Consider the following 18,122-nt stretch of genomic DNA (forward strand, 5'->3'; position numbering starts at 1 on the left):
ACTTTTAAAAGTATGAAACGATTTGTTTGTTCCAATTCAGTGTCATAGATTAACTTATTTACTTTTTATAGTATCAATCTTCCTATTGAACATTATGGGAAATTGTAAAATGAACTTGATCAAAAGCTATATTTGATTTTTTTTGGTCTATATAAAATTGATTTATTATGATCTTATAACTTATGGCCACAAAAAAGGACCATACAAAAAATTTATTTGCTATTTTTCTTTCTGTACGAGTTCAATATCCCGAGGCCATCTTAAAAATCACTCTGATAAGATTTTTTAAATTTCAACACAAAAGTCAATGGACTCCATAACATGTGTAAAGCAGACACAAATTCGATTTGTCCTACTGTCACAATACCGGTATCTACGATTAAATAATTTGTCCCAACATTGACAATAACACAATTTTCATCAATTAAACTTTTGTCAAACGAATTCCTTCGTTCGAAAAATATTAGAAAGGATCAGTTTGATCATCTTTATTTCAAGACGAGATAAATACATGAGTGATTACAATCAAAATTCTACGTTAGATATCTCTTATTTATGTTTCGAGAAAAATTAGGAGAGATTGACACTTTTTCTTTTGAAAGACAGAAAGATTAATATGAATTCAATGCGTAAATAAAGGGACTTTCGTTGTTATGTATGTAAAATGTGCCATAACAAAATGAGCGAAATCCCACAATCCACTATCTTTGCATAGCATAATTAGTTTCCGTCACCAGTGAATGATTGTGAATGCCGGTTGCCCTATCAATGTAAAAATGAAATGTGTTGGCTGCCGTTGCATTGCACCGTTACCAAATTAAAATAACCGTACAGAGTTATGCTAGCAACATCATTTCTTCAATTTCCACATCTCGCTGTTATCTGGGTGGGGCCCACCCTCCCTCTGACAACCCACAATGCCAATGCCCCCTTGTTCTCTCTCTCCGGACTGCTGGGGCCACCCACGACCACCCACGTCATCAATATCTCTCTCTCAGAAGCAGTGCTTCCGATACTCATGATAAACTTCTTCAGAACTGTCATAGGTGTGGACTCGTCGAGGTACCGCCTTCAATCTGGGACAATGGCTGATCCCCAGTCGAGAAAGATGAGGCATGGCTCCTTTAGCCACCCTCCACTCCTCCAAATTTCTCAAATTATCAAGAACTAAACGCTTGAGTTGAGGAAAGCCACCTGCAAAGCAAACCATTTCCTTTCCCTTAAAAGCATAAAATAGTACGAGAACAACCAAGTGATGCAATTTCTCCAATATTGGCATCGGATCTTCTTCCAGTTCGGAGTAAAACAAGAACAGCTTCCTCAGTTGCTGTGGTAGATTATTATGTTCCGGTAACTTCTCTATTTTTCCCAATATGGACAGTTTGCAGGAATGGGGATAGTTTGACATTTTACTCAATTCACCTTCCGTCAATGAAATATTAAAATTAAAGCATGAGAAATCAAAAGATAAGGATTCAAGATGTTTCAAATCGAATTTAGCAAGTTCTGGAATTTTCTCCAACTGGTCATCTGCATGGTCGATGGTGGCTAAAGTCAATTTTCGCAGATTGGTCAGTTTGCCTAGATCGTTCATGTCACAGTTCTTCAAATGGAAGTTTCTCAGCGTCTGTAAACTCTTTAAAGTGTCCAATTGCAACTTCTTCCGGTTCCCATAAAGTTTCTCTTCGATGGCAAATCGGTAGGGAAGATAGAGATGCCTCAACCTTCTCATCTTCCACAACACATTTGGCACAGTTACTCTTTGTCCCATACACAGGTCCAAGAATTCCATGCGTACAAGTTTCGCCATAGATTGCGGCAGGCCCTCGAACTTACTTCCTGCTAAACTTAGGTATCTTAAATGAACTAGGTCTCCCACTGCTTCAGGTAAATTTCCACTCATATTAATTAGGTGCTCTAGCTTTAGAACTCTGAGAAACTTATTGTTGATGCAAATAGGTCGAAATTGCTCCCACATCCCGTCAACAGATCCCCCAGAATAGAAGAACATAAGAGTTCGAAGGTGGAGCATGGTCCTTCCTATTTGTTCGACTCTCGAAAAGCTATTTCCTTTAGCACTCCCATGCATATTAAGAGAAAGCCTTCGTGTTTTGCAAGTTGACTCGCCTTCCATTCCGATTGAAGAAGAACGATCCTCCGTTTCATGGTCTTGCTTAATGTTAATAATGCTTAGAAATTGCTTAGCCTTAGGGATACATAACTCTCGCATCACGTCGTGGAGGTGACAGGTTTTTATCTTTCCACTCGATTTGAATTGTCCTTGAACCATCCCCCTTTTAACCAACTCCATTAAATATCGCTCTGCTATAACTTCCACTGTAATTTCTCCCCCTCCGCCATATGCAGTGGGCAACACAAAGCCTTCAGCAATCCACATGTGAAGAACCTTTTTTACAGGGATTTCTTCATCCTCTGGAAAGCTAGCCAAATAGAGGAAGCATGGCTTTAGATGCCATGGTAGATCGTCAAAGCTTAAGGCCAACACTTTTGATAGATCGTCATCATTGCTTAAATATGAATTGATGTTTCTATAAATCTTCTCCCACTCGTTGGCCGCTAGAAGTCCACCAAGCACTTTGACAGCCAAGGGTAATCCTCCACACTTCCTAAGGAGTTCATCTCCAAACGTCTTCATGTTTTCAGTGATTTCTACACGATATTAGGCAACAAATTACAACTCAGCAGTCATACGAAGATAAAACTATAATAAGAAAATAACTTCAGGGATGAATATATGTTGATATATATATAAGTAAGTTACTATATTTCTTTATTTTCGGTGATTCATTTATGCTTATGTAAGGGGAAAGACTATAGGGACCACAGCAAAGTTCCTATACATGCCTCCACCTACACCTGGAAGATCAAGAACCTTAAATTAACAAATGGAATATATTGGCTTTGCTATTTGTGGCTTGAAATGGCTCGAGTAAATGTATAGCAACAAGAATCTACTGGATGAAGAAAAACAAAAACAGTAGAGATAACCTTGAGTGTGCTAGTAATGATATGTGATTTGAGTGTGCTAGTAATCTTCACTGTCGCAGCAAATTCTAGTGAAAAAATTATGTTGCCGCTCTATTAGAGTATAACAATTAATGATTTTCCTAACAATCCCAACTCTTAATTTTGGACAACTATTCACAAATACAAACAAGGTGGACCTGAGATGAAGCCCATGGAAGAAGGAACATAGCTAGGCTCCACATTATTTCCATGATTTCCTATCAAAATAACTTATTATGTTGGCCATATAAAAGCCTCTTTGATATTTTCCCTCATCAGAGGAAAGGAGGATCAAAGTTTTGGATGTTTGTTTAGAGGTACAATTGCTAGCTATTAAGAAACAAAAGCGGCATCTCATTCCCCAAATATCAAGATTTCGAGGCCTAGTACTCCATATATCAATCATTCAAACTCCGTAATAACTGTCAATCCATAAATTGTTGAACTTTCTAAATGGCCAAACTAAGTAATGACGTACCTTGTCCTTGTCCCTCCGTCTCTGACCGTCTTGTAATACCTTCTACAGCTTGGCTTACAACAGTCGCTTGACCAACTCCTTGTCCAACGGAAGAAGGTCCAATATCTAACCCTACGGAAGCGCCACAAATCAGAATGGAACAAGCAATATAATCTCTTAAAGCTACTGTATGTGAGGATAATAACCTTAGAGAAACCTTACTTTTCGTTTCAGGAAACACCCTCTTCATTAGCAGCTTCCAACTCTCCTGGTTTGATAAGCACATAGGTTTATGGAGAAAACCATGAGAATCAATATACTCCGCTACTTCTCTATTGCGGGTTGTTATCAATAGCTTGCTTCTCGTGTTCTTGATTGGGAACGCGGCTCGAATAGCTTTCCAATCCTCTTTTGTCCAAATATCATCAAGAAACACGATACATCTCTTCTCTTGTTGGATCTTGTATAAAGTTTCGAACAATTCTTCCTCTCTCATATGCATAACCCCTTCTTTTTTATCAGGGATCAACTTTTCAAAAATTCCCACCAAGATCTCTCTCACATGGAAATTTTTAGATATGCAAGCCGAAGCGAAACCATGGAAATTGCTCTTCACTTCATTATGAGCGAAGACTTTTTTAGCAAGTGTGGTCTTACCCAAACCACCCATTCCCCATATAGAAACAACTCTATTATGTTTTCCATCCTTCAGCGCTTTCACCAACACCTTAATACTATCTTCCCTCCCAACAATATCCTCCTCGAAATAGGCATAACTACGTTCTGGCATCAAAGCTCTCGTCTGTTTGCGTTCGCTATCATTCACAGGTTGTATGCCATAGACCTGCATCTTTGCTCTAAGATCAGAGATGCTGGATTTTAAGCCCTTAATATCTCTCCCCACCACATGAACATGCAAGCACATGCACTTCGCTATGAAGCAAGCATATGCTTTGATGATGTTTTGTCCCTTCTTCCGTGCAACTCTGAGGATGTATCTCTCTATTACATCCTCGGCATCATAGGCAATGTCTCGGAGTTGCGCGATCCATACTCCAACGGCTTGTTCACGCTCTTGTCTCGCGTCTGCATCCCTCATAAAGCCCTGAATCAGCTCCATCTCCTTTTGCAAGTCCTTGACCGTGCCCTCCACGCCCCACAAGAGTTTGGCCTCGTCGATGAGCAGCTTTCCTATTGTCTGCCCCACGGACAAAACAACATACTCGGCCATTGGTATCACCCTACTTGACTATGAGCAGTGGAGCTTATGATTAAGAATGACTTGAGAATTCACTTCTGATGCGTTAACAAGCTGGGGACATATAGGCCTGCGATTTGCAAAGAAGAGAGAAGAGGAATAAGTACTTAGAAAGTTGCATATTGTATTGATAATACATAGTCTACATCCACGAGTGCAAGAAAATCACCCCACGAATGACTTGAGGCTTACTTGGTCTCGAAGCTTGCCAACTTTTCTTCAAAGTGTAGCGAGCTGGTATTATGTCTATTCTTTTTCTCTTGGAGTTGCAACAAGCATCAGCTTCAATTTTTTTTTTCTGTAAATTGTGCCTTGAACCTGCACACCACAAAAAGAAGAAGTCCCCAGGTTCTGGCCCATTAAGAATTCTCCGATGCTTAAATTAGCATGGGACTAGAGAGAGTAAGTTATGGAATTTATAGAGGGAGAGGAAGCATACTATTGGTGTGGCTTACTCCTGCATTTATCGAGAATTAGGCGGGCAGCATGCGATTTTTTAAGCTTTCGGCCTTAGCCCCCTTAGGAGAGGCTTCATGGTGGGGTCCGTCTGGGAACCTATGTTGATTATGGATTTGTTTGTAAGCAGGGTACCCGGTTAAATCTGTTGTAAGTAAAGCAAAATTTGTCAAAAGCTTGCTCATAGTGAGATTGTCTTATGGGGAAAAATTGGAACAAAAGTTTGTCATCATAAGTTTGCCTAAAGTATGTTTTACTTGAGCAAGCTTTACATATTAAATTACACCCATCTAACAAGCATGTAAAAATTTCAATTACAAATAGCTACATCAATATGACATCTTATGATTGAAAAGAAATCGAAATTATTTAGTTATCTATGAGGCCAGTTTTGTACAAACGTGATGTTCTTGCACATGTAAGTACATGAAAAAAAAAATAGATACAAATGAAGAAGAGAATCAAATTCCTTTATCTGAATGTGTGTTTTATACGTGATTATGTTATCCTATTTATAAAGAACATGTGCTTTTCATAAGTTAAAAAAAAAACGTACCAGAACAAACAAACAAAAAAGTTTGGAATTATATTAGATCCATTATCAGAGTGAGAATTGATTTTGGATATTTACAATTGCATGATTGACATGTGGAAGAATTAGATTACATTATTATCTTCGAAGTGTGTGGAAATTTTGTTGCGAACCTAATAATAGCCCAAAAACTTTTAGCCCAGTCCAAGAGGATTGCATGTCTAGCCCCACATCTCACATATTCATACTTCGGCTCCCCGACATAACTAGTGAAGCTATCAAATGCAGTCTCGCTGCTCTTGAAATCCCTAGAAATTCAAATCTCAAATGCATGACAATGGAACCTGTGAAGAAATGGAACATCACCTTCGCGAAGCACCTGCAGTAGGACCGCAAGGTCTATCGTGACGACTTTCTCTCCCTCCACGCTTCCACTGGTAAGGTCCGTGCCTTTCTCACTAGTCACCACTTAATCGGTAAACAGAGCTTCTTCATGTCATCAAAAGAGAAAACTATATTTCCCTCAGTTGCTTCCCAAGCAAACACCCCTCATCAATCTCACTCGGTCAAAACATATACGTCTCAAGCGAAAAATCGATCTTCTTATCTTTCTCTTATAAGTAATCTTTCAAGCAAAAAAGTCGATACTCAAAATTCTAAATCAACAAAATACCGATGCGTTGACCACAACAATACTAAAAAAAAAAAAAAAATACTAAAATGCACAAAAACTAGATAAAAAAAGGGTCAATTCAACTGGGAGAAGAGCCACTCACTAGCTTAACCGCGACTTCCTCGTTCGTCTGAATATTATTAGTACCTGCAAGTAATTAGCGAAAAACTTCAATCAGAATCAAACTAAAAGCAGAACGGATAGAGCAAAAACCAAATATCAGTTAGTGAGCAATAAACCCAGGTAGATCTCTCCGAACGATCTGTTACCGATCTTACCACCGAGCCGGAACTTGTTGCCGACGCGTGGCTCCACCAGAGAGTGAATTTCAAAACCCCTGCTACGAAGGGAAGAACCGTAGCTATGCACGCTCTTATACATAAGACTATAGGAGAGACTTCATCGCCATCAAACCGCGAATATCGAGCCAGTGACGAAGAGAGAGTGTGTGTTGGTCACTACTAATCGACATTTTTATATGATGGCAAGCAGCTGATGGAAATTTTATAACTCAAGTGTCGGATCGATACAAATTTTAAGAATCTTACCGTAATTGTCCCGTGCAAAGTTTGACTCAATTGCTTTGTGAGCTTTTAACCCCACCTAAAATTTGTTACTCTATGAAAACTTGAAATGCCCGAAGTGGAATAAAGGCCGACACAAAAATCATTTTATAGTTTTACAATAAGTATCAAAAGGCCAAAAAATAATAATTAAAAAAAAGACAATAAAGAAGTAAAAATGCCGCCAGAAGGCAGAAATAACGCAGCGGTTCAGTAGCTCCCATCTATTAATCTCTGATATTAGTTCTAGAGCTAGTTCAGAAGAAGCTAGCTCCTAAAAGAAAAAAAGGAGAAAGATGCTGTCTTATCCTTTGATCTAGTTGCTTATAAATTTGATTTGGCTTGTGCTGATGACAAGTTAGAAAGATCATTCTCCATCGCCATTCCCCAACTCTTGGAGCTTTGAGCAGTACTGGTAACTAAGTTGCCAAACAAAGATCATTCTCTATAACGAAGATTATGAAGAATCGTCTGCGCATTCAATTGAGTGGAGGATCATTTGATGATGAATAATTACCTTGGTAGCTCTTTATTGAGAAAGATGTACTTGATAATATAGAAATGAAAGAATGAAGTAATGCATTGAAAACATGGAAACAAGTCGAGGACGATTAAAAACTGTGTGTTGCTTCTTTCGATATTCTTCTGAATGTATTTTTCAATCTTTGCTCTCGGTCACACACATTAAGGTTCGGCTCTTAAGTAGTTATGTGGGCTGTCAAGATAAATCATGTACTCTATCGGCTGATGGCGATATACAAAGAAATCGATCACACAAGCCGAAAGCAACAGGCCGATTTCAGTTGTAAGCAGGGTACCTGGTTAAATATGTTGTAAGTAAAGCAAAATTTGTCAAAGTATGGGGAAAAATTGGAACAAAAGTTTGTCATCATAAATTTGCCTGAAGTATGTTTTACTTGAGCAAAAATTCACATATTAAATCACACCCATCTAATAATCATGTAAAAAAATTTCGACCAAAAAACAAATCATGTAGAAATTTCGATTACAATTTGCTACATTCAATATGACATCTTATGATTGAGAAGAAACCGAAAGTATTTAGCTATACGAGGTCAGTTTTGCATAAACATGATGTTCTTGAACATATAATTACCTGAAAAAAAATAGATACAAAATAAGAAGAAAATCAAATCACTTTATCTGAATGTGTGTTTTATACGTGCTTTGTGCTTTTCATAAGGTCAAAAAACGTAGTAGAAGAAACAAAAAAGAGAGTTTGGACTCTTGTTAAATCTATTATCAGATTGAGAATTGATTTAAACATTCACCGTTGAGTGATTTGCATGTGGAAAAACCCGATTACATTATTATCTTCAAAGTGTGTAGAAATCTTGTTACGAATCTAATAATTGTCCAAAAACTTTTAGCCCATCTCAAGAGGATTGTAGGTCTAACCCCACATCTCAAATTTCATAATTTTTTGGCTTCCACCATAACTAGTAAAGCTATCAAATGCATTCGCACAGCTCTTGAAATTCCTAGAAATTCAAATCCCAGATGCATGACCATGGAAGTTGTGAAGAAACGGAGCATCCGAAGGAGGACAACAAGGTCTATTGCGACGGCTTTCTCTCTCTCTACGCCTCCACCAGTAACGCACGTGCGTTTCTCACTAGTCCCTACTTAATTGTTAAACAGAGCTTACTCATGTCATCAAAAGGGAATACTATAGTTGCCTCAGTGGCTTCCCTAGCAACGACCCCCTCATTGATCTCAGTCAGTCGAAAGCGTACATGTTCCAACCAAAACATGGATCCTTTTATCTTTCTCTCATAAGTAATCTTTCACACAAAGAACCGATACTCAACAAGGGACAAGGATCACTGACTTGTCGAAAAAAATGGATCTTCTTATCTTTCTCTTATAAGTAATCTTTCAGGCAAAGAACCGATACTCGATAAGGGACAATGATCACTGACTAGTAAAAAAAAGTTAAGACATGCACCGTAAAAGTTGATACTTGGGCTTACAATCATGTTATACCAGAAGCACAGCACGAATTCAAGCATCCCAACTCTGAACGTAAATACACATGCATGTGAAAGCCGCAAACCGTGTAAAGCTTCCACTTGTTAACAAAATTCATTCTCAACTATAACAGTTAGCACCGCCGACTTGCTGGAAGCAAGTGAACCCCCGATATCTATGCTTGTCAAACAACCCAAGAGAAAAACAGAACAGAGCACAATCCACATCGCCTAATAATTCGTAAAACATACAATTTCCAAATCAACAAAATACCGATGCGATTACTACAAAAATCCTTTAAAAAAAAACTAGAACGCACAGAAACTAGAAAAAAAAAAAAGGTCAATTTGACTGGGAATAGAGCCACTCACAAGCTTAGCTGCGACTCCCTCGTTCCTTTGAATAATAAATAGTACCTGCAAATAATTCGCAAAAAACCTCAATCAGAATCAAACTAGAAGCAGAACGTATTAAGCAAAAACCGAGTATCAGTTAGCGAGCAACCCACCGAGGTAGATCTCTCCTTAGGATTCGCTACTGATCCGACGAATGAGCCGGAGCTCGTTCCTGGGATCAACTGGAAACAACAATTCAGCTTTATTATCGTTCAGCAATAATACTGGGCTTGGGTCAATGAGCTCATCGCTCTCTGCAGCTAACTAAATATAGGCAATGGCGTAGAGGTAATGGCACACGGGCTAATTAGCCATAATCTTTGTCTTATGTGCCGTCAAAAGATTGGTTTCGCATGGTCTAATAGCTATAATTCAGCATCATACTTCCGTTTTTTCTCGTCCCTTCAATCAATACAAGTTGGAGATGCCGATTGGTCTTCTCCTTCATCGCAGCCTTTCTTTTTCCTATGTCGTTGTTCATGTAAATGCGCGAATTGAACGATTCAAACCAAAGGCAACATGTGGCTCTTATTTCATGCGCTCGAACACTGTCTCAATCCACATGCCCATTTTATCAAACATGTGACCAGCACTTGAAAATGCAAGAGTATTCCCTCCTTTGGTTTAGCATTGACTTTGACGGTGACTCTGCCACGACTCTCATTTCGTCTTGTCCTCGCATCAGCGTCTTTCGAGAAGCATTGGGTTTCGCCTCCTCTCGCATGCCCTTCGCTTGTCCCTAGGGAAATAGTACAAAAATTCCTAAACTTATTGCACATTTACCAATTCAATCCTAAACCTTTTAATTTTGCCAATTCAGTCCTTAAGCTTTTTTACGTTTTGTCAATTGAGTCCATCTGATTAATTTTGATCGAAAATAGCTGACGTGAACGCTGGCTGTCATATGGGGCACTTCTACAGGTCTTTTCTCGTCCCTTCAATCAATACAAGTTGGAGATGCCGATTGGTCTTTGTCTTAATCGCGGTTTTCCTTTTTCCTACGTCGTTGTTCATGTAAATGCGAGAATTGAACGATTCAAACCGAAGGCAACGTGTGGCTTTTATTTCATGCGCTCGAACACTGTCTCAATCCACATGGACATTTTGTCAAACATGTGGCCAACACTTGAAAATGCAAGGGTGTTCCCTCCTTTGGTTTAGCATTAACTTTGACGATGACTCTGCGACGACTCTAATTTCATCTTGTCTCGCATCAGCATCATTCGAGAAGCATTGGATTTCGCCTCCTCTGGCATGGCCTGCGCTTGTCCTCAGGGAAATTGTCCAAAAATTCCTAAACTTATTGCACATTTGCTAATTCAGTCCTAAACCTTTTAATTTTGTCAATTGAGTCATTAACCTTTTTCATGTGTTGCCAATTGAGTTTATCTGGCCAATTTTGGCCGAAAATCGCTGATGTGAATGCCAACTATCCTATAGGGCACGGCTATAGGTCTTTTCTCGTCCCTTCAATCAATACAAGTTGGAGATGCCGATTGGTCTTTTTCTTAATTGCGGTTTTACTTTTTCCTACTTCGTTGTTCATGTAAATGTGAGAATTGAATGATTCAAACCGAAGGCAACATGGGGCTCTTATTTCGCCCGCTCGAACACGGTCTCGGTCCACATGGCCATTTTGTCAAACATGTGGCCAGCACTTGAAAATGCAAGGGTGTTCCCTCCTTTGGTTTAGCATTAACTTTGATGATGACTTTGCGACGACTCTCATTTCGACTTGTCTCGCATCAGCATCTTTCGAGAACCATTGGATTTCGCCTCCTCTCGCATGCCCTTTGCTTGTCCTCGGGGAAATTATCCAAAAATTCCTAAACCTACTACACCTTTACCAATTCTGTCACTGTGGTGCGGCCGACGCTGATATGGATAATTTTTAATAATATTTTAATATTTTTTTGAATTTTTTATATATATTTTTGAATTTTTAATAATAAAATAAGAAAAGGAAAAAGGAAAAGGGAAAAATAAAAAATTAATAAAAATTCGAATAAAAAATTTAAAATATTATAACAAATTGTTTACATTAGCGCCACCCTTCTTATGGACATGACCTATAGGATAGCCGGCGTCCATGTCAATGATTTTGGACCAAAATTGGGTAGATTGACTCAAGTGGCTTGTCAAGCCACCCATAGGTATAGACCCCATGTCCGAGTTGTCACAATTTTTTAGAGTTAGGGCTGAGGCGGTAAGGAAGGTTGTTAAAGCTAATTGTTACGCGTGCCCATTCTCGTTTTTGGCCGAGTGCTTTTCAAATCAACCGACGGCTCAAAAGAGTAGGTTTTTCATTTTAGCATTTGTCGGGCTCATCATTTTTCCTCATCGTAAGAATGCCATAAATCCTTCAATTGCTTGGGTGGTCAAACACATGTGTGCCAGATTAAACTATGTCAACATGATTTTAGCCGAAACATTTTTGTCTCTTAATCGTTTTAAACAAAACAGAGAAAAAATCACGCGAGCTTCCCCAGAAATTTTGCAAATATGGTTTCTTTCTCACATAAGAGGATTTTGGCACCTTATGCAATTGTTTCAAGTAGATGAGTTTAGGCACCAAATACAGAGGTTCCAGGTCTTAGAGAAGCATTCCCCTGACAAAGAATATTCCCGTTGGATAAATTTCCTAAAAGACCTCGAACCCAAGGCACTTCTATGGCATGCTATATGGTTCAAGGTTGAGGAAGCCTGCTTCGCTCACAAGTTTGCTAACTCGATCTCGCTGCTTGGTCTCTCTAGCGCCACTTCTTATTACCCGTACAGAGTGGCCCAAGCTCTTCAAGAGATTCCGCCACCTCTCAAAATGGAGATGTTTCAGGCTCGCTTCACCCGCACGGACTACGACTACTTCGACGAAATCCGTGCCATTGAGATCGCATGGAGCGAATGCTGTTCTGAAAGAATTGTCGTGCCTAAGAAATTGAATGGGGAAGAAGAGATTCACCATGCCTCCACATTCTACATCCGCAATCACCAAATTCCGACCATTCTATAACCACTGGTCCCGGAATTGACTGACAAGCCCACCCAAAAAGCGCAAATTGAGCATCTTGAAAAGAGGATGGAATTGGACAAGACTCGCATCTCAAGGTTAACTCAAGAGAACAAACGGCTCCACAAAGCCGTGGGTTCCCTATCGCATATAAAATGAGTTGCCTCGAGAAGCTTGAAATGACACTTTCACTTAATTTGTCATCCTAGTTTCAATGTTTAGGCGGTTCTGTTGCTTTTCTAGTTTCAATGTTTAGGGAATTATGTTCTTCTTATGTTCCAGAAGTTTCGTGTACTTTTTTAGTTTCAATGTTTAGGTAATTTCTTTCTTTCTAATTTCGAGCCTTAGGAATAGTTATGTACCTTCTTTGTTTCAATGTCAAGAGAATCTCATTTTCTAATTTCAATGTGAAGGAGTTTTCATTTCAGTTATCTTCTATAATGTCTAAAAACTCCAAAATCTCAATGTTTAGAAAACTTTCTCTCGAGGGATATAAAACGCCTAGACCATTGCCATGGGTCAACCTCCCATTTGAATCGTGTGCTCACGTATGCTCATTTTCAGGTGATTGCAAATCATCTATATTCGCCAAATTGAGCTCATTTAACGCACGAAGAGAGGAATTGAGAGACCAAGAGGTCGGAGAAAGAGATCTTCCGGTAATCGTGGTGTCCACGCTGAGTCTGACAGCTCGCCAACGCTCCCTTCCTCCACCAAGTCAAAGCTACGGCTTCGAGGCAATTGCCGATTCGGACACGATCAAGGGCCACACGAATGAATATCGAGGAGCAAAATGCCCGTTTCGCCGCTCTAGATGACAAGATCAATAATCTTGCGGCTCAGCTCACTCAGTTCGCCAATGATATGAGGGCCGTGTTGGTAGCACCAAATGCTGGTCAAGTCGCACCTCAAGCCATTCCCGAGCCCATAGAAGGGCGTGCGAGAAGGAATGTTACTGAGGAGGCATTGGATTCTACACCCGTAGTGGTCGAACTAGACCCCATTTCGGAAGCCATCACGGCCCATTTGAAGGAGGAGCACAACAAGAGGTTTGCAAAGATAGAAGAGAAACTCCGTGTACTACGAGGATATGAAGAGCACGTGATCGAAGATCTGTCTCGATACGCGCAAATGAACTTTCTAGAGAAGTTCAAGATTCCCGACTTCACTAAGTATGATGGGACTGGAGACCCAAAGATCCACTTGAAGTACTATTTGAATCGAATGGCAAGGTATGCTTAGAATGTCCCATTAATTATTCACACCTTCCAAGAGAGTTTGACGGGACCTGCATTGCAATGGTATGTATTGTCGGAGCCTGAGAAGTTTGAAAAGTGAGAGGAGTTAGTTGAGGTATTCATCCTGCAATACAAGTACAACACCGAGATAGCCCCCACACGCGAAGTGTTGACTCAAACTGAAAAGAGAAGAAGTGAGTCCTTTAGGGCCTTTGCTCAAAGATGGTGTACTCTCGCCGCTTAAGTTCGACCTCCACTCAACGAAAAGGAGCTACTGGATCTCTTCCTCAAGGCTTTACCTAATGATTTCTATTTAAAATTGGTGGGCTCTGGATGCCTGACCTTCTCTCAATTGGTAGATGTCGGAGAGAGGGTAGAGGGGCCATGCATGATGGTAGATTGAATGAAGGAACTAGCAGGAAGGTCTCGAATAGAAAAGAAAGGGATGTGGAGATCGCGTATGTACGAGCGCCGATTATGACGAAGCCCCTTGCCTCATCCTCTCAAGGCCTGCCTATGTTCCGAGAGAGGGCATATCAGAATTATGAATTCAAAAGGAGAGCACCAAGGCAGTTCACTCCCCTGCCTAGGCCCTTGTCCAAGTTGTTGCCCATGTTGTTGAAAAGGGGGATGATAGCCAAAGAAATACCTCGAGATAATCCTCCAAAATTCCTCAGGTTTGATTTGTCGAAGTCCTGCAAGTTCCATAGAGGTGAAAAAGGTCATGATGTAGATAACTACCTCACTCTTAAGATCAGAGTTCAGGACTTGCTTGACAAAGGCATTTTATCCTTCAAAGAGATACCGCCTAATGTTCAACAAAACCAGTTGCCCAATCATGCTGAGAACTTCAACGTGGTTATGGAGAAGGGTAATGAGGGTAAGCAAATCTTTAAGGTGGATGTTCATGAGCTGTACGAGCTATTAATGTCAGCTGGACACATTGAAGAAGTGGAGGATATTTTGATGGAAGATAAGTTGAAATGTATCACTCAGATGGTCGACATGGGTATAATCTACAGTTTGAAAGAAGATAGTATGATGGCTCTGGCGGCTGTCATTGACTCATCTTTTGAGAAGGAGTCGGAGGAGATACCTGTTGAGCTTACAGAAACTAATGAGCCGACTAATGATGGCGCTTCGGAGAGTCTAATTGTGACCGACAGTGAAGGAGAGAATTCGTATAATGATCTTGGACCTCAAGCTAGCAATGTCAATTGGAATCATAAGTTCATAAAGCTCGCTCACGAGAATGAGGAAGTGGTTGACACACTGGGTCAACCTAGCGGCAAATTCGACTATTTTGTGAAGTATTCACCCCCACCGAATTTCTTCATCGATCCCAAAGATGTTGTTCCTGATGGATGGAGAGGTATGGACGATCCACTTGAGCCCGAGGAGGAGATGGTTGGCATGATTACCCTGTGGTGATTGACTTATCTGTCGAGGAAGATTTATGAATGCCAGACAAGGGAGATGCCGAGCATGTAGTCATCGACCTTATGGCCGAAAAGTTCGCTACCATGAGATCGATGACTGCGTCATGGAGCCAATGGTGATTGAACTCCCGCCTGAGGATGAAGAAGACATAATAGTAGAGAGAACCCCGAGTTACAACCCCAAGGCAATTCTTTGAAATTATAAGACGGACGAGATTGACGCCATCATACGTTCAGGCCGTTGCTATGTACCTGCTGGGGTAGTTGAGAAGAAAGTCGTCTCAGATGAGGAAGCGAAGCAGTTCTTGGCAATTGTCAAGACGAGAGAATTTAACGTTGTGAATCAGTTGAGAAAGATGCTCGCCCATATCTCTCTTTTGGACTTCTTTAAATCATCTGATAAGCATAAAAATGCACTACTGAAAGTCCTTAATGAAGTGCATGTGCCGGAGGATATCGATGATAGTCAGCTAGAGGAGTTCGTTGGATCCGTTTTATTGAAAGATCAAATCTCGTTTGCCGATGAAGACTTCCCCGTTGAAGGCCGCAACCATACTAAGGCGCTACTTATTTCGGTTAAGTGTCTTGATAGAATGGTGGCGAGAGTGCTAATTGACAATGGGTCTGCATTAAACATTTGCCCACTTGCCACCCTTCGTCATCTAGGAGTGAATGAAGAGAAAATTTTGGTATCTAAATCTACCGTTTGTGCTTTTGACGGTATGAAGAAGGAAGTTATTGGTGAGGTTGAGCTTGAACTGCTGATTGGTCCGGTCATTTTTCTGGTTAACTTTCAAGTCTTGGAAATCCCTAGTGTCTTCAATTTTCTACTGGGACGACCTTGGATACACACCGCCAGAGCTGTGTCCTCTAGCTTGCACTAGAAGGTCAAATTCATCGTGGATGGGAAACTGATAACTGTTCATGGAGAAACTGATTTCAAGGTCTTTCACGATACTACGATCCCATATGTAGAACCCTAGAACAAAGCTGAATCGAGCTATCAGACTTTGGAGTTAGTCTCGATGGTCCATGTGCCCGTTGGAACTATTATGCGAAACCCAGAAATGACTAAGCCTTCGATCATGTCGAGCAGGGTGTTGCTAAAAAATGGTCATATTCCCGGAACCGGCTTGGGCACTGCATGGTCAAGGTATCAAAGAACCCCTTCAGGTTTCTAAGTGGCGCAAAAGGATAGGCCTAGGTTATCATGGAGACGATTCTGGTGGCCGAGATAACCATGAAGGACGAGGCAGTCTCGGAGGTCGAGATCATCATGGGGGCCGTGGTGGCCAAATTAATTATGGTGGCCGAGGAAGTAATGAAGACAGTGGTGACTACGGAAGCCTAGCTAATCGTGGATGTTGCGAAGGTCGTGGAAGTCTATTTGGATTGGGAGAAGGTCAGAACGGCTTACTTCTTCCGGAGTTGAAAGAGATATTCCCGGGTCCACCCAAGCTACTACAAGAAGAGCAGGGGGCCGCTCTTAGCCTAGTTGATTTATTCAGGGGAGAGTTCGCCTGCGCTATCATGGAAAATGAAGAGGCCGAGCTCTCTGCTACCACTGCCAACCCTTCTGAGTAGGGATGCCGCTTTTGTTTCTTGTTTCGCCTTGTTTAAGTTTATGTTCACCCCTTCCATGGGAAGTCTGTTTAGATCTAGGTGTTGTTTTTCTTTGTAATCAAAGTCTTGGACTGTGAGCCATAGGTCCAAGACCTCGAGTCATGTAAACAGCCTTATCTTGTTAATAGAATCATGATCATGTTTTATTAAGGACGTGTGGAAGTACCCAAACTAGGCTGATAATGATGCTTTAAGACCTGGACTTCCGCACGCTTCCTAGTTTCCAAAATCATTTGTGGATAAGGATGTCCAAGGATATGAGGACGGATCCCTCATTTTCAAAAACTCTTTCAAAATGATTTCAAAACACATGCATATTATTAGTTGCAATAACATTTGCCAATTTAATTACTAACCTTCTTTGTTGCATCTCAGGCATAACATTTCACATGATCATGATAGGTGTATATGTGAGTTGAATTTGCTTGACGAAAATTCCTCTGGGACCGATGATGATAAGGATGACTGTGATCGGAAAAGTATCGAATGAGATTGGATTCGGCATGAAGAGTCTGAGCCGTTGATCGCGGAGCCTACAATCACAATAAATCTGGGCGATTCGGAGAATGTTAGAGAAATCAAGATTGGAGCTAGCCTTTTTGAAATCAAGGCTAGAAGGATGGTCGACCTTTTAAAATAATACCAAGATGTGTTCGCAAGGTCATATGCGGATATGCCAGGGTTAGATAGGAAAATTGTAGAGCATGCTCTCCCCACTGATCCGAGTATCCCGCCTAAGAAACAAAGGCTCAGAAGAACAAAGCCCAAATTATCCAAGAAAATCGAAGAAGAAGTCATGAAGTTGTTGAAAGTGGGCTTCATAAAAGTGTCGCACTATTCTGATTGGATCACCAATGTCGTCCTCGTCATGAAGAAGGATGATCGGGTCAGGGTTTGTATTGACTATCGCGATCTGAATCGAGCGAGTCCAAAAGATGACTTCCTGCTGCCTCACATCGATGTGTTGGTCGATAGTACTGCAGGGTTGAACTATTCTCCTTTATTGATGGATTTTCTGGTTACAATCAAATTCGGATGAAAGAAGAGGATAAAAGTAAAACCCCCTTCATTACACCATGGGGGACCTTTTGTTATAAGGTAATGCCTTTTGGCTTGAAGAACGCCGGGGTAACATACCAAAGAGCAATGGTCACCCTGTTCCACGATATGATATATAAGGAGGTGGAGGTCTACGTAGACGATATGATTGCCAAATCCAAACATGAAGAGGACCACATCGAGGTGTTGTGGAAGTTGTTTGATCGACTTCGAAGGTTCAAGCTAAGACTTAACCTTGCCAAATGTGTGTTTGGGGCAAAGTCTGGGAAACTATTGGGGTTATGGTCAGTAGTCGAGGCATTGAAATTGACCCGTCGAAGGTTAAGGCCATTTGTGATTTGAAGCCTCCTTCAACTGTCAAAGAGGTTCGAAGTTTGCTAGGAAGACTGAACTATGTGATGAG

The 18,122-nt window shown here is 40.7% G+C and overlaps 1 protein-coding gene across 29 annotated transcripts; it reads right to left on the minus strand.

Annotated features, from left to right (window-relative positions):
* Window positions 1-730: 730 nt before the first annotated feature.
* On the minus strand, window positions 731-9,789 carry LOC115694200 (probable disease resistance protein At1g58602). 29 transcript variants are annotated; one of them, XM_056317796.1, is made up of 8 exons: window positions 9,467-9,789; window positions 9,330-9,374; window positions 6,507-6,550; window positions 6,097-6,188; window positions 4,935-5,060; window positions 3,707-4,812; window positions 3,506-3,616; window positions 733-2,670 (listed from the first exon to the last, which is right to left on the minus strand). In XM_056317796.1, exons 6-8 carry the CDS (start codon window positions 4,713-4,715, stop codon window positions 995-997), a joined length of 2,796 nt encoding a protein of 931 aa, XP_056173771.1. In that variant the 5' UTR covers window positions 4,716-4,812; window positions 4,935-5,060; window positions 6,097-6,188; window positions 6,507-6,550; window positions 9,330-9,374; window positions 9,467-9,789; the 3' UTR covers window positions 733-994. The 29 variants fall into 29 exon arrangements, with proteins under 29 accessions (XP_056173756.1, XP_056173771.1, XP_056173768.1 ...); XM_056317793.1 differs by having other exon boundaries at window positions 6,097-6,216; XM_056317782.1 differs by having other exon boundaries at window positions 6,097-6,219.
* Between the last annotated feature and the right edge of the window lie 8,333 nt (window positions 9,790-18,122).

This window comes from Syzygium oleosum, unplaced genomic scaffold, assembly GCF_021117445.2.
Source record: "Syzygium oleosum isolate NSW1041296 unplaced genomic scaffold, Sole_v2.1 Sole_v2.14, whole genome shotgun sequence".
In the NCBI taxonomy this organism is placed as follows: domain Eukaryota; kingdom Viridiplantae; phylum Streptophyta; class Magnoliopsida; order Myrtales; family Myrtaceae; genus Syzygium; species Syzygium oleosum.